This window comes from Periophthalmus magnuspinnatus, chromosome 9, assembly GCF_009829125.3.
Source record: "Periophthalmus magnuspinnatus isolate fPerMag1 chromosome 9, fPerMag1.2.pri, whole genome shotgun sequence".
Classification (NCBI taxonomy): domain Eukaryota; kingdom Metazoa; phylum Chordata; class Actinopteri; order Gobiiformes; family Gobiidae; genus Periophthalmus; species Periophthalmus magnuspinnatus.
In genome coordinates, this window is record NC_047134.1 from 14,493,920 (window position 1) to 14,513,822 (window position 19,903).

At 40.8% G+C, this 19,903-nt stretch overlaps 2 protein-coding genes across 5 annotated transcripts; both read left to right on the forward strand.

Moving 5' to 3' along the window:
- Positions 1-80: 80 nt before the first annotated feature.
- Positions 81-5,968, forward strand: si:dkey-32e23.4 (dynamin-1-like protein). 3 transcript variants are annotated; one of them, XM_033972374.2, is made up of 17 exons: positions 81-241; positions 595-717; positions 789-930; positions 1,379-1,425; positions 1,502-1,573; positions 1,635-1,721; positions 1,824-1,986; positions 2,366-2,486; positions 2,577-2,915; positions 3,200-3,320; positions 3,428-3,583; positions 3,679-3,768; positions 3,846-3,944; positions 4,033-4,149; positions 4,231-4,334; positions 4,480-4,639; positions 4,761-5,968. In XM_033972374.2, the coding sequence occupies exons 2-17, from the start codon at positions 616-618 to the stop codon at positions 4,815-4,817; spliced, it is 1,977 nt and encodes a 658-aa protein (XP_033828265.1). In that variant the 5' UTR covers positions 81-241; positions 595-615; the 3' UTR covers positions 4,818-5,968. The 3 variants fall into 3 exon arrangements, with proteins under 3 accessions (XP_033828265.1, XP_055080081.1, XP_055080082.1); XM_055224106.1 differs by having other exon boundaries at positions 81-190; XM_055224107.1 differs by lacking the exons at positions 81-241; positions 595-717; positions 789-930 and adding an exon at positions 1,139-1,171.
- Positions 5,969-6,787: 819 nt separating this feature from the next.
- On the forward strand, positions 6,788-19,339 carry disp3 (dispatched RND transporter family member 3). 2 transcript variants are annotated; one of them, XM_055224321.1, is made up of 23 exons: positions 6,788-6,866; positions 7,088-7,178; positions 8,048-8,127; positions 10,885-11,823; positions 11,897-12,116; positions 12,191-12,327; positions 12,739-12,873; positions 12,943-13,103; positions 13,524-13,663; positions 13,782-13,873; positions 13,972-14,136; positions 14,962-15,123; positions 15,244-15,384; positions 15,466-15,602; positions 15,680-15,849; positions 15,916-16,046; positions 16,123-16,307; positions 16,389-16,515; positions 16,768-16,913; positions 17,001-17,160; positions 17,504-17,617; positions 17,740-17,906; positions 18,021-19,339. In XM_055224321.1, the coding sequence occupies exons 4-23, from the start codon at positions 10,890-10,892 to the stop codon at positions 18,375-18,377; spliced, it is 3,981 nt and encodes a 1,326-aa protein (XP_055080296.1). In that variant the 5' UTR covers positions 6,788-6,866; positions 7,088-7,178; positions 8,048-8,127; positions 10,885-10,889; the 3' UTR covers positions 18,378-19,339. The 2 variants fall into 2 exon arrangements, with proteins under 2 accessions (XP_055080296.1, XP_033828260.1); XM_033972369.2 differs by having other exon boundaries at positions 6,823-6,979.
- The last annotated feature ends 564 nt before the right edge of the window (positions 19,340-19,903 follow it).

Consider the following 19,903-nt stretch of genomic DNA (forward strand, 5'->3'; position numbering starts at 1 on the left):
AGGGGCGGGACACGGCTGGTTACGTCATACGCCTCGTCAAATCAAGTGGTGTTATTTTCTACCCTGCCTGTCTGTGGACCAATCAGGAGAGAGCAGTGTTCCGCGCTCCACCCGCGTAGAGGACTGGAGGCTATCGGAGGCTCCTTGTTTTAGATAATATTTAAGACAAAATGCAATTTCTCTGAGGATTGTACGTATATTATAATTCAGAACTAATCATTTTCTTTTTGGTGCCCCTTAGGTAAGGTTCTGTGCTTCTATAGCTTAATATATGTGTTAAAATAGGTCTTTCGCGGCTGATGTTTCCTTTTCAATCTTCACTTAGTGATAGCTTTAGCCGGCTAACGTTAACTGAAGACAACATAATCACTTCCTCGTTTTATTTTGCGTCTCAACCATGGCTTATAATTGCTATAATCCATGTCGATTCTATGCCCTGTCAAATGCCGAGATTGGTCGCCTCCCTTGATCACACCAGGAGTAGTATCATTTCATTTGAGATCATTTCTTACTCAAATGCTCGAGTGTATTTTCTTTAAATGCTGTCCTCCTTTCCATCAGTGAAGTGAAACATTTTATTTACAATATTCTCAGAGTGATCGGGTTGCTGTCAGGATGGAGACTCTGATTCCTACCATCAATCGGCTGCAGGAGGTCTTTCTGACAGTGGGGGCAGAAGTCATACAGCTGCCACAGATAGTTGTGGTTGGATGCCAGGTAAATTTACTGTTGTCTTAAAATATCAACCAGGTCACATGGGAAATTATTTCACTGTTGGTGCTTTACAGAGTAGTGGAAAGAGTTCCGTGTTAGAGAGCCTGGTTGGAAGAGACTTTTTGCCTCGAGGGTCAGGGATTGTCACAAGACGACCCCTGGTGTTGCAACTCATTAATGTTCCTCCCATGACAGAGAGACTCAAGATAGAAAATGGTAAACATGCTTTTACAATGTACCTTTAGAGTACACTTATATATTTTAGATTTAAGGTGCATAACTGTTGATTTATTGTACTTGGAGACTGAATTCTGTCTAATAACTTTAATAGACTACCGGGTAATAGCTTTTACTCCTTTCTTACCCTTTTGACACTTTCTTTCTCTTTTCTTTGTCTTCTGCTTTGCTGCCTTTCCAGGAAATGAGGCTAAACAAACAGCTTCAAACCTCTACCCAGGTTTATCTAAAATAATTAAACACATTTCCCCTTTTCTCCTTCTAAAAAGTGTTTTATTTAAGTTTATCCTATTACTATAAAGAGTATGTAATTGATTTAAATGATCCACTCTGATAGAACAAATGCATGAACAGGACAAAAGAAAAAAATACAAAAAACATGGTGTCCAAGATATTCACTAACATAAATACTAATATTTGTCTGTAGGTATCAAAGCAGAGGAATGGGGAACCTTCCTTCATTGTAAGAACCAGGTATGTACAGGACATGATGTGAACATTATAGTTACCCATATTATTGTGCAATTAATATTTTCCTTTGTCTCAAAAGATATTTACAGACTTTAATGAAGTCCGCCATGAAATTGAAGTGGAGACGGACCGCACTTCAGGAGAAAATAAGGTAAGAAAGAAAATTCTCACCCTAGGCCATTGTAAGCAATTAATGTGGATTCTTTTTCTAGGGCATCAATCCAGAACCTATTTATTTGAAGATTTTTTCTCCAAAAGTTCTCAATCTTACTCTTGTGGACTTACCTGGAATAACTAAGGTAAACAAATCCTCTCTGTTCAGTCTTTGTCCTTGGAGCACAACATCATTATTAAACCTGAGACTTTCACTCTCTCCTTTCACCTGACATTGTCACCTTTAGGTTCCTGTGGGGGATCAGCCAGAAGACATTGAGACACAAGTACAAGAAATGATCCTGTCATTCATCTCCAATCCAAACTCTCTCATCCTCGCTGTGTCTCCTGCCAACTTGGACTTGGCCACATCTGATGCTTTGAAATTGGCTCGAGAGGTTGATCCAGATGGTAATTTATTTTATAAAAATGTTCCTGGTTGAGTCAAATGTGTATTTTCTTCCAGCAATCTTTCAGAGACAGTAGCTTTGAATTTTAAAATGATGAATAGTTATGCATCATTCTTGTCATGCACTCACAAACCACTTCAGCGAAAGTGGAAATTGTAAGTGCTAACACCATATTGGCCATTTAAAGTTATTTAAAAATTAATGTAACTATTATGGTCTGCTATGGACAAAGAGGAGTAGAATATTGACTTAGTCACTGATGGTACACTTACAAACATGTAATGCTCAAATGCATTATTGTTATTTTTCTGGCCATGTTTTCATAATTTGTCAGTAAAAGGGAACACTAAAAATGATCATTTTTATGCCCTTTGTGTCAGGGCGCCGAACACTTCTGGTGGTGAGTAAACTGGACCTCATGGATGCAGGGACTGATGCTCTTGAGGTTCTTTTGGGTCGAGTTATTCCAGTCAGACTTGGCATTATTGGCGTAGTTAATAGGTATGTCTTATAAATTCAATTTGCTTTCACATATATATTGCAAAGTTTAAGAATACTCTAATGTGTTTTCTGTTTTTTGACTGTTTCCAGGAGTCAGCATGACATCAATACTCAAAAGAGCTTAGAAGATTCACTGAAAAATGAACATGCCTTTCTGCAGCGTCACTATCCCTCACTCGCCTCTCGGGCTGGGTCACGTTATTTAGCTAAAACTCTGAGTAGACTGCTCATGCATCACATCCGGGACTGTCTGCCTGAATTAAAAACCCGAGTAACTGTGCTCAGTGCTCAGTACCAGGCCCAACTCAATGGCTATGGTCAGCCTGTGGAGGATCACAGCGCCACCTTGCTTCAGATTGTCACAAAGTTTGCCAGTGATTATTGCAGCACTATTGAGGGAACAGCGAGACACATCCAGACATCAGAACTGTGAGTCTCAGCACTAGACAAGAGAGAGTATTGTTTTGCTAGTATTTGTTTAGATGCAAATTCTTCTGAATCCAAACAGTTAGTTGTTGAACACATGCATTTTTAATGTTAAATGTCTCAGGGCAACAGAGCTTTCAACAAAGAGATTAATTCATGCTAATGTGTAATGAGCAAATATTGACCTTTTTATGGTTGGCTAAATTTAATTTTGACACAATTGACATTGCCGCTGCACTTCATAAACACCAGCATTGACATGACTGTTAATCACCTCCTTTCCACAGCTGCGGGGGAGCTCGAATGTGCTACATTTTTCATGAAACTTTTGGACGCACTTTGCAGTCCATTGACCCTCTTGGTGGGCTTACTGAGCTGGACATCCTCACTGCCATCCGCAATGCCACAGTACGTTTCTTTGCTATCTGTAATTTATAAAATTAGGTTAATGTAAGCCAACCTCTGTCAGTTGGAGGAAAAACAGGTAAAGCAGAGTTGTATGTGTTGCCCTGCAGGGTCCTCGGCCAGCCCTCTTTGTGCCTGAGGTGTCCTTTGAATTGCTGGTGAAGCGGCAAATTAAGCGGCTAGAGGAGCCCAGTTTGCGCTGTGTAGAGCTTGTTCACGAAGAACTACAACGAATCATACAACACTGCACTTCTTTTAGCACACAGGTTAGCCTCAAGACAAGAACACATTTTACATTCATTATCTCCAAAAAACTGATTAATTATTAATCATTGATAGTGTTCGTGTCTTCTTTTGCAAGGAACTTTTGCGCTTTCCAAAACTGCATGATTCTATAGTTGAAGTGGTGACTGGATTACTTAGAAAACGCCTGCCCATAACCAATGAAATGGTAATTCTGGTAATTGTGATTTGCCATATCTTTTATAAAAGTACATAAAATCTACAGTCTTTCTTTTATCTTCCTAGGTACACAATTTAGTTGCTATTGAACTTGCTTACATCAATACAAAGCATCCAGACTTTACAGATGCGGCACAGGTCTCTGCATCGGTCAATAGCCAGCAGGTACACACATTTTGGAAAACTCATTATTTTCAGCTAAACTTCATTGTTGTCAGTTTTGTAGGCCTTAATTGATGTAATATGTTTTCAGACAGAGGCTCTCGATGGAGGAAAGCGCTGGAAAAATGAGAAAGTTGGAGAAGACAAAGCTCCTTCTGGCGGTTTTGGCAGTCCTAGCAAAGGCCAGGCTGTTAACCTTCTTGACACAGTGAGTGGTGGGATTAGCAATAAGACAATGAATTTAGAATTTAATTGATTGCAATGTATCATCCATTTTCTTGTTTGTCAGGCCGTACCCCGAAAGCTGAGTGCACGGGAGCAGAGAGACTGTGAGGTCATCCAGCGCCTCATCAAGTCCTACTTCCTCATTGTTCGCAAAAGCATCCAAGACAGGTTCGGCGGGAACATATCCAAAACACCTATAGAAATGTGGGAGGAGGGTGGGCTGACTGTCTCCTCCTCATTTTGTCTGATGGTTCTTTTGTTAGCCTATCGTCTTGTTATTGATGCTGATTTTCCCTGGGCTTTGTGTCTGCAGTGTGCCCAAGACAGTGATGCACTTCTTGGTGAACTTTGTGAAAGAGCATTTACAGAGTGAGTTGGTGGGTCAGCTCTACAAACAGCCCCTGCTGCAGGAGCTGCTCATTGAGTCACAGGACACAGCGCAGCAGCGAACCGAGGTTGCTCAGATGCTTGAGGTAAAACTAGTTAATGTGTGTGTTCTCAGTGAGTAGCGTGCAGAGTGCTGGGAACACAAAGTCCTTTTATGTCTTTGTTAAGGCCACCTTCTAACCTGTCTTCTGCTTTTGTTTTTCTTAGGCACTGAAAAAGGCTAATAATATCATCTCAGAGATCAGAGAGACACATCTGTGGTAGCAATTCTCAATTCCTTTTTCAAAGGACTTCTCTGATAGGAGTCAGAGTTTACAGTGTTTTACTGTATGTGACAGTAGCACTGTTACTCCGTGGACCAATAATTATGTGTTTACGTCCTCCATCAGCCACTGCCCTGGCTATTAAATAGCAGTGATGGACTATTACACTGTGACTGTTGTGTAAAGACAGAAAATAATTTAAACCTAAGCCAAATGTTATTACGTTAAAGCCATGAACACGTTTGTCACCATTATGTGGATGAATGCATGTTAGTTGTTCCTATAGGCCTGTGTAATTTATAATAAGGACAATTTACATAGCATTACAATCATGTTTTAAAGACACTGGGCTTAGACTCATCCGGTGTAGGTGCTAAAAATAACATGATGGGCTGTTTTCACTCCAGTTTGGTTGGGAGGTGCAAGAAATAAATCAGCTCAATCAATGTAAGCTGCAATGCAACACTGGAGACATAATCTAGTTATTTTTCAGATTGAGTACATTCTGTTCCTGTTTTCCACCTCTCTTATGCTAATTAGCATGAACTTTATTTTTCAGGGTCACCTATACAGTATGTTTTGTATTTATGCTGTTACTGCGGCACTGGGTCTTCTGTTAATTGTTTCCTCCTTTTCCAGAAGGAAAAAGCACAGGCAGTTACTAGTACTACCCTGCTTCATGTTTATAGGATTGGATTTGATTAAATGTATGTACAGTATGAATGCATTGATTAATTCAAATTACTGGCTTGTAGTTTAATCAGACCAGTGTAGTTTACGCTCTCTGTTGATTACATGAGAAACATGTGATGATAAAGAACCTGTCCTGATGAAAAAGGACAGTGGCATCTGTTGTAGTAAAACTGCATGCCTCCTGCTCTCAATAGTTGTACATTCATCAGATGTTTCACACTATTTTGTAAGAATTTTATGGTTATTAGTCACAAATAACGGGTATAACTCTTGCGTGTCCAGGGAGCAGTCATTCTGTCTAAGTGTTTGAATGGTCTATGCATATTTATGTATATTTTATACTAAATGGTATGTATGATCATGTAAAAACTGCCTTTATGTCTTTGCCTGCCAATGTTTGTGGTCTGTGAAGTGTGGAGAGAGGGGGACATGTTAAATATACTTTACTGTGAAAAATGTATAGATTTAATGCCTTTTTTTCTTAATTTTTGCAGCCCCACCCTAATATCTATAATTATACACACTCAACTTCTCTGTATTGATGTCCAGTGGCTGAAAAAGTCTTGGTCAGATGAATGTGTTGCAACAGGAATAGGCCAAAGGGTAAAAACAAACAAACACATATAGAGCACTCTGAAAATAGTGGAGATGTGAAAAGACATTTATTCTCTTTCTAAATAAATCTTTTTTTGATGTTGAGGTACCACGTTTTAAAATGAAAAGAAAGCAGGCGATGGATGAGTTCAGTGTTGTGCGTCATAAATGTTAGATGTGTGTGTGAAGGTTGCAGCTGTAGAAATCATTACCACCTCATGCAGTACAAACATCTTATCTGGATAGCTCTTTTAGGCATCACAAATATTTTATGGTTAAAAGAAATGGCTCTCCATCTACATCAGAATTGGCATGCATGGAAATGAAAACTGAAGTGCAATCTAATAAACTGATTTCAGATGATTACTTTAAATTGGACTTTGTTCCCTACTGTAGCCAGTTATTGTGATCGGCCTCTTATAACACACCCCACCAACTGAGACTAGACTCGACCATACCATTTAAGATGCTGTGAGAGGGAGCATCGATTTGCCATCTACACACAAATTGTCATATTGCTTCTGTTTGAATGACTGAAAAAAACACAAACAGATTCAAATATGTATAGTATCTGATTTATAATAAGATCCCCCTTTTTTGTTGCTAGAGAAGAATATACATAATCCTTCATGCAGCACAGCCCACCTTGCCTCTTTGCTGCTCTTGAGTCAGTCAGTGGAGCAGGCTGAACAAAGCCATGGGAGAGAGAGGGGAGCTACTGGGAAGAAATGTCTCTCACTGACTCTGTCGCCTGGACAACCGGGTAAGACAAGAGGGGAGGGAGAGCCACAGAAAAGACCCGCAAGCATAAAAGCAAGGGAAACTAGATTTTATTAGCTGGTTCTATTACAGGAATCCTGCATAGTATGTGTGTGGGTATGTTGAAGCTTGTGTGCCAGTCCCTTATGATGCTCTCTTGATGGTTCTTTCTATGAGTTATTGCCTGTGACAAAAAAGCAATTTATTTTGTTCTGTTTCAACCAGAGCAGAGGACATGCAACTGCAGAGCGTAACTTTGCCATTAAGGAGACCCTGAAGGCCTGAAGACTCCACCTGTAATTATCTTTTGTCTTAGGTAAGTCTCCTACTAACATGATGTCTTTGTTTATTTAAGCTGATTATGAGGTTTTTCTAAGTTATAATAAACGTAAAAAGCAAGGTTTAAAATAATCCATGGAAGTGTGCACTATCTGCGCTGGTCCACATTGTCCCCACAGAGTTACTTTAAAAGAGGTAACTTCAGGGAAATAAGCTTCATTATGATGCGTTTTGTTTTGTGCACAGAAAGAGCTTGATTTCTTCTTTCTTATTCAAAGCCTGAGAGAAATTGCTTGGCACGACACCATAAAGCCTATCTTGCAATGCACTGACAGTTTTCTGCTTTCTCCACACAGTCACAAATTAATAAGAAAATGAATAGCATTGTTTGGTGTATATGCACGAGAATGGTGTGAGACTAGATTAAAGGCAGCCTATTGTACAACATATTGCAGGGCACTCATGCATGTAGAATATATTCAGTGGTATAATCAATGCTTCTTTAAATGAGGCAGTATGCTGGCTGGGTTTATGTCAAATTGTATGCATATTAGGTGTGTGTGAGAGAGAGAGAGAGAGCATAAGAATTGTATTGGGTTATTTTTAGCTGCTGTCAGTCATCAAGGTTATAAATCTGTCACCTCTGCGTCCAGATGGAGACGCAATGAAAAATAGGTAGATTGAGAAGAAGGAAAGGGCTGGATAAGCGACTGATGGAAGAGATGGAGAGTACTAAAGGTGAAGGCTTTTGAGTTTCCACAGCAGTTCACCTCAAAGATTCAATCCTCAGACTAGAGCAGGTGAAAAGGCTGACAGTCTGACACCTGAAAAATGGACACGTCTTTGATATTGGTGTGCTGTGGGCTGCTGTTCATTGTTAACCTTGCCTCTTTACTTTTTACACAGCTGGCTGGTCCAAGACAGATGAGGCGGAGCAAATAGAGCCCTGCACACTTCATCAAATTCTGCAGCTGATGACCCAGCAGGTACACACTCATTATTTGGTCATGCACAGACAAGGTGTCCAATTTTTAGCAATGCCACTACAAAAATAGTCATCTTATTCTGTCCATATGAAATTTTGGGAGCACGATAGTAAATAAGCTACTTTTTGTATTTGTTACATCATTATGACATGGGTGACGTTTTATGCCTAATGCCCTTCCTTTAAAATCCTTTCATTTTCTTTTCACAACTTAATATTCTTTTCATAATTTTATGAAAGAAAAAAAAAAACATTTTTAACCCAGTATAAACAGGACAATATGTCAGATTTTTCTATATTTGTACTTCACACCTGTGTTGCGTTACGCTTTTAATCGTGTCCTATCTTTGTGGAGAAATAACCACATCAAACAATATCAGCAGCTTGTACTTAAGTTATACCAGGGTCTGTGCAGCTCACAGTGTTTTGCAGCTATACACCTGTCATAATTATTGTTCATTAGATGCGACATAGTGCCAGGCTCATCAAGGCACAGAAAGAGGCGTAGGTCCCCAGGCCATGTACCGGTGTAGTTATCTGCTGCCACTTCAGGATCACGCTGTTCCTGCAGACACTCTTGGCACCGGAGAGCCCCAGACTCTGCTCCAGCACATCAGTCTTTAACAAGTTCCTCGAGCAATCCGTGCCCACTACGGCTCTACTAATCAGAGTCTTTTGATGCACGGACAGACAGAGAGACAGTGGTAGACGTTTGCAGACATTGCTTTCATTTAGACTTGGCTCTGAATATTAAACAGCACATGAAAGATTTGTGCTTTTCACAGATGAAGAGGACCTGTTTGATAATGTGACATGTGACTGCCTTAGCCTGTCAGTCCTCCTGTTTCGCTCTTTTTACTTGTCACTGTGGGTTCACATCACAAAAAGAAAAAAAAAAAACAGGTAAAGATTAAGGTAACATGATTATGTTAATCTCATTACTGCAAGTATTAGCTGTTTTTCATTTCCTTTGCAAAGGTACTGAGCATTACTGTCATTATTGGGAAATATGAAACAGATAGCAGAATGGTTTCTATTTTGGCAGAAATAACTCATAATAGAAGCAAAGGATTCATCCAAATAACGTTTTGAAATTGGAATTTATATTTTGCTTTATACTACCAAAAAGACCTGTGTAAAGCAGAAAATGATAGAAATATTTGATAATGTTTAATTGTATCCCTGTGCCTAGCCTGCACAGACTTTTGTTGGAAAATCTGTATAAATTAATCAATACCAATAGTGTGCACCTCCAGGAGGCATGTCCTTGAGCGAACGTCTGTGCAAACAATATTAGAGAAATGCAAACACCTAGAGACCACAGTCATCGAACAGTTTGGAAAAAGACGTGTGCAGACTTTCAGAGATCAGTCTATTTTTGGTCTTAACCTGAAAGAAAAATCCACACATTTAACAACATAAACCAAGCAGGATAAGATCAAATGACAATAAAAAACTATGGTTCCATTCATTCAAATTCTGCCAACTCCAATATTTCAGCACAGCTTTTCCCCTCATTGAATATTGAGAAAGGTTTGTGAAGTTCAATTTGTAATTCTTCACATCAAACACAGTACAATCTGAAAGTCTGAAAGTATATGAGGAGATGTAAAATGACAGAAAATAGACTTTTGTAACATTATTAGAAACAGTCAAGCTTTTGGCTTCCTAACTCTGTTTTATTAAAGGGAAAGCCCTTTGCAATTCTGTTTGCCCTGTGGACATTTTATTTTCCATTACTAAACATTAGGATCTGTCACCAAAAGTAGAAAATCTATTAGTTATACTACAGTCATTAAAACTAATCTACAAGCTGTAACTTTGTGACAACATATGTTGTGCTTTAACAAATTATATATTGTTTGCCGAGGTGTTGGATTTATGAGCTAAGTAAAGATGGCTCATAAATCAGTCTGCCTTTAGATAATTTTAGCATTGGACTCATGGGACTGGCGTTTTCGAGCATTCCGAGGTGTGATTATTTTTTGCTCATCTAAATAACTCTTTTCCCATATTTCATGATGGATCTCCTCTTCATTTTCAGAGCGTAGCTTACACACGTTATCAAGATGCCTTGTCTTACTCGCCTGACCTTAAAGCGCTGTTCTGGAGAGCACAGATAAATTGTTTCAGTTACTGAGCTCGTTGCTGCTTGAATGCAAACTGTGTGCATTATCTTGTGTGTGGAGGGCTGAATGGGAAAGACCTATTGACACCATTAGTCAAGGCCTGTCTATCACTGGAGATAAACCTCAGTTATTCCCTAAAACCCCTCTCACTCCTCTTGTCAGCAATTAGACCACTGAGATGATTTAATTTGCTATCTGTCGAACAATGCTACTGATTTATAAAACGCCACAAGTGCTCCCTTTCTCTTTTTCTGTGTGATAATGCTCAATGCCCCACTGGCAGAGAGAATTAAATTGCAGCTTTAAGCCCATTGTGCCCCTTGGTTTCCTCTGATTGGCATAATAAAACACGACTAAGCTCACCCTTTTCACATCTAAGCTCTAGAGTAAAAAAGGTTATTCCACTATTTTCCCCATGCCTCCAGAGAGCTGCTAGTGGATGCTCTTGGTCGGCAGCTGTTACTTAATTTTTATGTCCTTGCCCACTGTCTTTTTGGGACGTGACTTTGTCCTTTGCTTTGTATCAAATGCCAGCAGTTTGACATCTTTGTGCTGTTCACTTGGCTGTAAGAGGGCTGAGTGTGTGGGTTTAAGTGATTGATGATCAATGCTCTATTTGTCCCTGACAGGTGCCATGATGGACGTGCCTGATGATGACCCACTGCTATTTGGACCTGGTTGGGGAGGGCAGGATGATGAAGAGGAGGGTGAACTTGAAGGAGAAGATGCGGTGGGCCTTGGGAGAGGGCATGGGTATAATGATGCCTGTGGTCTATGGAGGGCAATCGGGTGGCTCTACACTACGCCCTGGGCCAGTGCAGCACTCATTGGCATTGTGATTCTCCTACCTTGTGCCCTGTTTGCCTACATGTTCCTCTACTGCCCTCCGCTGGACATCGATTTGTCCTACAGTGCCTTCGAAGTTCACAGCCACTTCTCTGCTGAGCGGTTTGATGCTCTCACCATCGCTGTTAAGACCCAGCTGGGGTCCTGGGACAGGCGCAGGCGGGATCTAGATAACAATGAGTCTGCGGCCCTCAGGGAGTTGCTGCTACAGAAGCTGCTGAGACAGGGAGCGCTCAACAGGACAGATAATGAAAGAAAAGCATCCATGCAGTCCCCCACTGGCCCCTTAGAAGGACATCATCAGAAAAGAGCAGTGGTAGATAAAAGGACATTTGGAGAAGTAAGTCACCCCTTGGAAAAGCACAACACTAAAGTGAAAGAAAATTCAACTTTAACAAGAAAAGCAAGGTTCGCTCCCAATTACTACATGCAGAGTCAGGCACTTTGGAGGATAGAGTTGGTATTTGTCGCCCAGGGAGAAGGGGAGCCGAATATTTTCACACCAGAACGACTAGAAACAATTCACAGAGTGGAGCGCCTACTAATGCAGCAGCCCCAGTTTCACCAGTTCTGTTGGAAGCCTCTGGAAGTACTTCGCGACCTACCTTTGGGCCCCTCTTACTGCTCACCCCCCAGCTCACTCCTGTCTTACCTCTACCCCAGCGAGAAAGGAGGAAAGATCTACTATGATGGCATGGGACCAGATCTGGCAGACATTCAAGGTGAGCGCAGCTGCCTTTTAGAGTGGAGAATAAGTTTGAAATGTGCTACTAACAGCTTTGGCCTTTTGCACAGGTTCTCTGAGTCTGGCCATTACACACCCACAGTTTTATTGGTATGTGGACGAGAGCCTGTCCCCTGAGCACCTGTCCTCATCTCTGCTCCGAAGTGAAATCCATTTTGGAGCTCCGTTGCCTTCCTATTTCTCCTTACAGGACCGAGCCAACGAGCAGAGGGCGAGATTCAAAAACTTTGTGGTCCAGTATTCTGATATCCTGGCAAAACAGTCCACCAGGTCTAATACTTAACTAATTTTCTTTTTATTATTATCCATTTATTTACATTACTCATCAGGATGCCTTGTCTTAGCCAGGTGAAGGTGTTGTATGGAGGGACAGAGCTGTTTGACAATGAAGTCCGACACACGTTTAACAATGATATGATGCTGGCAGTCATCAGTGGAGTCTGCATCACAGTGCTGGTCTATGTCCTTACATCCTTTTCTGGTAATGCATAAACTGAAAATGTACATAGATCCTACATAGTTCCATGCGTTTCTAAATTTTTCCATATGCTGCCAAAAACCATGTCCACTGACATTCATGTAATCATACAGCATGACATACAGACAACATACAGTTTTTTCTTCTTTGGACATGCATGTAATGTTGCCTAATCTAAAGTTGTATGTAGTTATATAAATGTAATCCCTGCAACAAACTAGTTATTTTCCAGTGTATGTACTTGCTTATACTCAGACCTGAGGAGGGATTCAGCCTCTATATAGAAAAAGCAGAGGAAAATTCATTAATAAATGGTATTGCACAGATGTACAAATCACCTCAGGCTTTTCCTCTCTTGCTTTATGAAAAAAGTGTTTTGTACTTTGTTGTTGTTTTGTCTTTTGGTGTCCCCAGTCTTTTTGACTTTCTTCGGCCTGGCCAGTATAGGAGTAAGCTGCCTCATGGCTCTGTATCTCTACCATGTGGTCTTTGGTGTGAGATATCTTGGTATTCTCAATGGGGTTGCTGCCTTTGTTATTATTGGCATTGGTAAGCAAAAATACACACACAATTAGTTGTTTCTATTATTATGTCTCATTATGTGTTTTGTTTGTTTAGGAGTAGACGATGTGTTTGTCTTCATCAACACCTTCAGACAAGCAGCTCACCTGCTCCATCCTCAGCAGAGAATGATCTACACTATTAAAACAGCTGGTCGAGCTACATTCCTGACATCCTTCACCACTGCAGCTGCCTATGCTGCCAACACTTTCTCCCAGGTACTGCTAATAGGCAGGAGGGGGTAGTACGCTTGAACTACAAATTGTACTTTTCAGAGTCATTTTCTTATACTATGCTTTTACTTCTACTTAAGTAATATTTTGATTGAAGTAACAATACTCTTGCTTAAGTAAAAGTCTGGGTCGCTGTTCCCGCGGATAGTGACAAAAGCTGTACGTTGTCATGTTGTATGATAACCGATGATGACAGCTGTATTTCTGTCACATTGTCTCCAGAGTAATTATTTTTGATCACTACTTTTTACTTTTTACATTATTCCTTGAGTAGGCTACTCTACCCACCTTCGCTAATGGGACATGTGCAAGGGGTAAAAATAACTCTGCTCCCATGACTTCCTTGAGATAAGCACAAAATCGAATATTTCATGGCCTTTTATTCTATGCTTTTCCTCACCCCAGATACCAGCCGTGCATGACTTCGGTCTATTCATGGCCCTCATAGTGAGCTGCTGCTGGTTGTGGGTGTCTGCCCTGATGCCTGCCTCCTTGTGTATTTGGACTCAGTGTGTGGAACCTCACAGATTCACCTGGTCAAACTGGTGAGCAATTATTTCCTTGCTTTTGTGTGAAATGCTATCTGTGCACAGCCACTACAAAAGCCAGAGAAAAGTAATCGCCCAGCTGTCTTTCTTCCTAAACTACCTCCCATCTCTGAAGCTGGAGGCTGTTTGCGGAGCTGTCAGCGAGCCACAGCCCTTTGTCAGACGAGGATGATGATGTGGCACTTCTGTCAGTGGAGATGGAGCCAGGTGAGATTACCATCAGGCCACTAGGGGGAGACGGATGGGGACAGAATGGGGAGCAGGAGTTCAAGCGTCACCAAACTGTGCTATTTCTCTTTTGTCAGGGCCCTACGACATGGACAGTGACACAGCCATTCTGTCCCTGTCAGTGGAGATAGCAGCGTCTCCTCCAGGACAGCAGCACACTGGAGTCGTGAGCAGAAACCTTCAGTGGGCCCTCAAGCACTTTGTAGCAGAGCCAGTGGTGGAGCAACAGAAAACTGTTTTGGGTGAGCTTAAGGCATTCACTATATTTTACAATATTGTTATTGATGAAAATATTATTATTATTATTATTATTATTATTTAAATAATTCTTTCTTTGCCATAAAATGACTTATAGCCCAAATTGCAATGATCAAAATATAATTATTATTTTGATAGTTTACTAGTCACAATTATTCAGATGAATTGTTGAAGTCCTTCACAATATAAAAAACTGACATAAATATACCGGTAACCATATTAACACTTAATTTTACTGATTAAACCATAAAGCCCTTAAGCCTTTTCTTACTGTTAATAAATAACACAGTTTATATTCGATAATAACATGATTAGCTCAGGTGTAAGTAATCACATACACTAATTTATGTAGGAATTGCCCTCATGCTATTCTCAATTAGTCCATAAAGTGTACGGTGTAAAAAATAAATTATGTAGTTTGTGAAAAAATATATGTTATCTGTTTAGTCTAGATGTAGTGTTAGTTTATTTCATATTATAGACTCTACGGCAGAAGGGGACGTTTATTTATTGTACTTATTATGTGGATAAAACCTACTATTAAATCATTCTAACAGAAGTTGGACAATTTGCCCAGGCTACAGTTATGATGAATTGTCTCCAATAGAGGAAATGATTTAAAAGTAGCTCCTGACAAATGTAATCTGTGTACTTCCTGATTGTTTGCACTTTGTCAAAGACGCCTCTCATCCTGTATTTCTTGTTTCTGGAGGACTCTGATGTATCTCCCTCACTTGGCCTATATCAAGTTCTCTTTGTTCCATTCTGCCCCTCACATAAGCTCTTTATCACTGTCTCTTGTCTCACAGGTGTGTTTCTGCTGGTCCTGCTCCTGTCTGCAGGCTGTTGTGGTCTTCTCCGGCCCGCCACTCATGCCCCTCAGCTCTTCCGCCAGGACACAAACCTTCAGAGTTTGCTGGCTCTTCGGAGCAACCTGAGTGGGCAAGGAATCTCCTGCCCCATGTGCTCAGGTGACGATATCAAATAAAGTTGTAACAATTTTGACAAACTCCCCAATATCTTATGTTATTACATCAGAATTGCCAATTATAAAAATCTGTGGCAAACAAAACTGGTTCCTTGTCATGCAGGTGTATTTATGGAGAAGCCCCACCCACTGAACACCCATGCCTCTTCATCAGCACCCTGGTTCTCCACCGATCAGCAACCTGTGGGAATAACAACCTCCAGTGCTCCTCGCAGCTTGTCCAAACCAACAGCTAGCCAAACAGGTAAATCAGTATGTACAAAACATGTTTTTTTAAATTGTTCTATTTAGTATCTTACACAATATGTACACTGCTTTGTTTAAGGATCTTTGTTGACAGTGTACATATCTAAGCTGGAACTCGGAGCCTCTACAACACTGTACCGTTTTTCTCTAAATGCCAGTGTTCCCTCACCATGGAAAGAGTGCAGCTCAGAGCATGGAGAGGTTTCATCCTTTCAAGTGAGCCAATGCGATGTAGCCAGATTTTGTCCTATAAAAATAGCTGATTAATAGCTAATTTATTCTCTTCCTAAAAGGCCTATAATCTGCCTAATGGTAATTACACCACCCGCCTGAGCGTGTGTGTCTCCAGTGCCTACCATCCGTACCCCAGTTGGATGATCACAACTGGATCATGTGACCCACGACACGGCTGGATACGAGACTTTGTCTTTTATGAAGCACCATTTTTGCAGCTACACAGCAGGTAAACAATGAAAAAGAAAAGTGATAAGCTTATACTGTTTAACTTTATATTGGTTCTTTCCTTTAGGAGACTGTACTTTGCCCAGCGCAGACTCAGACCTCACCCCAGTAGAGTGTGTGTTAACCTGCCTGGCTGTAACATCAGCGCTGGCCCTGAAAGTTCTACACAGGGAAGCTTCTACGCTCCTCTTCCAAACGGTGAGCAACGCTTTGTCATTCAATATTACCCAAATCCTATCTGCAATAAAATTCTTTAATCCAATCTAATTTACAGAGCCATCCTCACCTGCTAAAGTTAACCCATCCAAAACATTAGGCTTCAACCCATGCACTGGGGGTGCGTGTGGCCGGCCTGCAGTGCGTCCACTTGTTGACACTGGGGCAATGGTATTTGTTGTTTTTGGTATTCTGGGAATCAACCGCACAGAACCTAGGGACAACCATGTTATTGGAGATTTGGTGAGTCTTACCGACACAAAAGCATCAATCTTTTTCAGATTTAAAGTTACATGACAAGTTTGTTGTTTATTATATCCAAAGGGCAGCATCATATTGGATCCAGAGTTTGATATATTCCAGGAGATGGGGCATCTTTGCAAAATCTGTAAAGCCATTAGTGCAAACAAACAGCTTGTGAAGCCAGGGGGAGCCCAATGCCTACCTTCAGGTAAGAGATAATCAATCATGTTGCAGTAGTCCTCCTAATTAGCATATGTATTTGTTATTTCATGTGATCTATTTTTATTTACATCTAACCAGCACCAAATGTATCAAATTTAAAACCATGTCCACTCACAACATGTGGCTTTTAGGGTCTGTTCTGACACAACTGAGGAGTATTGACTATAATAAGTATTGCAGAACAGCATACAAATTTTATATGAGCAGTTACGTCATTATTATATCTTTTGTCATTTAGGTAACAAACTATCTTCCATCTTGCCACTCCTTCACTCCGAGTGCCACTCACTGCCTGAGCCCAACCTCCTCCCAGGGCAGCTATCCCATGGAGCAGTGGGAATGCATGGGGGCAAGGTTCGCTGGCTGTCCATGGCCTTTGAGTCTGTAAGTTTCTCATTACTTGCTCCAATAAGCACAGCATTATGGTTACTCTCACTCATGCAATCCTAAATCTCTCTTTGTCCATTCCAGACCACATATAAGGGGAAATCCTCCTTCCAGACCTATTCAGACTTTCTCCAATGGGAAAACTTTATACAAGAACAGCTAGCATCACTGCCACGGTCCTCTGCTCTGCAAAAGGGATTCCAGACCTGTGAGCATTGGAAACAGATCTTTATGGAAATTATAGGTATGTAATATATTTGATTTTGTCACATTATAAGTAATTCATGAAGATGAATCATTTATTTATTAAACATGCCCCTAAAAAACATTTGGAAGAATCTATTTACAGATCCCCTACCGTCTGCCCAGTTTAGCTTCTTTGTGTTTACCTGATTTGTTGACAGACTGTTCAGTGTATCACCCTCAACCAATCACAACTGGTGATGACGAATAAAACATTAAACTACATAACAGGAGGTTAAAGTTCATTGGATTGTTTACCAAATAATTCCCAGAAGTCCTATTTTACTACCCTTCTGTGGTTAGGCTAATAGGTAGAATAAAACACCTTTCTTGTCTGTTTGTAGGAGTGGAGAGTGCCCTCTGGAGTTTACTGCTGTCTTTGGCCATCTGTGTGGCAGCTGTGTCTGTATTCACTGCCCATCCTCTTCTACTGCTGCCAGTTCTGGTTACTATTTTAGGTAAAAGCTAATTTGAGATTGGATGAAACTGAGAGAACCACTGAATAGAATGTTGCTTTTTTAAAACATTTATTTTTACTGTGTGAAGCAAGTCTCTCTTGTGTTAACTGTGTTGTTGGCAGGAGTGGTGTGCCTGGTGGTGGCAGTCATGTACTGGCTTGGCTGGGAGATGGGGGCTGTGGAGGCGATTTCTCTGTCCATCCTTGTGGGCTCTTCTGTTGATTACTGCCTGCACCTGGTTGAGGGATACCTGCTGGCAGCTGAGAGCCTGCCTGCTGATTGCACATTAGTAAGACTCGTTCTGTTCACTTTTTTTGTTTCTCTGTTCTCACCTTGTTCTCACCTGTGTATATTTGCATGAATAGAAGTGCAATCAGCCCATTTGTTGTGTTTTTTTCTTCAGGAGCCTTTGATGAAGAGGCAGTGGCGGACAGTGGAGGCAGTAAACCATGTGGGCGTTGCTATTGTATCAAGTGCAGTCACCACAGTGATCTCAACTATACCTCTCTTCTTCTGTGTCATTGTGCCTTTTGCCAAGTTTGGCCAGATAGTGGCCATTAACACAGCAGTCAGTATTTTCTTCACTCTCACCGTGACTGTAGCCATGTTGGCTTGCATGGCCCCTGCCAGTTTCAGCAGACCACCAGGCGCTGTGGTGAAGGCCAGCCTAGCGGTGACAGCCGCTGCAGTCTTGGTGGCAGTGCTATGCTGGGGCGCAGGGCAGCTGGGAACGTTAGCCTGGCAGACTATCAGCACATAACCTCTCCTTCATACTCTGATGTCATGTAGAGGGTCCCCTCTAAAACTGCAAGCACTATTCTTCATTTACTGGAGAAACATAGTTTTCTATGTAACAGCACAAAGATGTCAAATTTATTGCAAATACAGGCTTTACTTTAAAAGTATGCCTACTGAATGTAGACTGGAGGCAAAATCTGCAGGGTATTTGTTAAGTACTATCTTATATATTATGATACGACTCGCAGTTATGAGATGACCATTCCAGTGTTGTTTTTAATTCGCCTCTATCCTCTCAGTGGAGTTCACACAGATTAAGTAACTGTTTGGGCAAACAGACTGAGTCACATTTTTCATCAGTCGAAGTTATTACGTTTGAAGAGCTGCTGACTGTACTATGACCTGCTGTTGTACACATTGGTTGAGTGTTGAACTCTGGCGTCTCTTAGATTAGTGTTTTGAGTTTCACATGAGTCACTGCAATTCTGTGAAACAACCAAATGTGTCCGTTTGTGTTCACGGCTGTGTGGGTGTGAATCTGCAACAACAAAAGTACAGCTGATTAATGATGTACCTTTTTGTTACATGTTGTGTGTGATGTGTTTTGTTGCTTTTACAAGTTGTGAACTGAAATTTCTATGCTCACTTTTTGATCAATTCAGGATTTTTTTTTTTGGAGATGTTGTTACAGGTCTCAATTTTTGTATCTGCACCAACTGAGTGAAGCCTCTTGATAGCTCCTCAGTTTGCCTTCTCCTTGCCCTCCACCATACTCTAAGGCACTCTACTTAACACAGTATTTTAGAGTACCACTCAACCAAAGTCAACTCGCTGTGCTCTGTCCCACCACAGCGGTTCGAGGCATTTGTCAAACAGTATAACACTAGAATGGTTGAGAAGACAGACTGACAAAACGGCTCCAGTTGTGTTGTGATTCAATTGTAAATGTCAAATAAAGCAGATGCAAAAGACATCTGGGTCTTTCCTTGTGAAAACTCTGCCTTGTTTTGTTTTTACTGGTCTTGTAACAGCATTGTGGCCCTTATGAAACCTCTGCCTACTGTCATCTGAACAAATCCAATAAATTGTTCATCGCAACAAGTCCAAATGGAACATCAAACTGCAACAGGTCAATCTTTCATTTTGGTAATTGTCCTAAACAATTATTGAGCATATAATATGTATGGTCTGACAATGGTGATGTGTAATATATAGTTAACCAAATAATGGGATACCCAATAAAATCCAAGCATAAACTATATTATATAAATCTCCCAGAGTTTGGTATTTTCTTACTGGTGAGGCTCTTTACATTTAAATGTTTTACTCTTCAGTTCTGCTCATCCTACTCAAATGTCCTGGGTTGCCAGTTTTTCCATAGTTGTTTACCTGTGTCATCTATGTAATTTCCAGCCAGTGACATAAACTATATATATTTTTTGGAATCCAGATGTTTCATCTCCCGTTCAGGAGCCTTTTTCAATTTAATTGTATTGGTTTGAAACTCTAGGGTTTATACTACACTAAGTCTACATGATGGAGTAAGAA

Coding starts and splice junctions, on each gene's coding strand:
- disp3 (XM_055224321.1), top strand. CDS start 10,890: ATGATGGACGTGCCTGATGATGACCCACTGCTATTTGGACCTGGTTGG. Junction 16,308..16,388: donor ACCATGTTATTGGAGATTTG/GTGAGTCTTACC, acceptor TTATATCCAAAG/GGCAGCATCATATTGGATCC. Junction 16,516..16,767: donor AGCCCAATGCCTACCTTCAG/GTAAGAGATAAT, acceptor TTTGTCATTTAG/GTAACAAACTATCTTCCATC.
- si:dkey-32e23.4 (XM_033972374.2), top strand. CDS start 616: ATGGAGACTCTGATTCCTACCATCAATCGGCTGCAGGAGGTCTTTCTG. Junction 1,722..1,823: donor ACTTACCTGGAATAACTAAG/GTAAACAAATCC, acceptor TGTCACCTTTAG/GTTCCTGTGGGGGATCAGCC. Junction 3,584..3,678: donor GCACTTCTTTTAGCACACAG/GTTAGCCTCAAG, acceptor TTCTTTTGCAAG/GAACTTTTGCGCTTTCCAAA.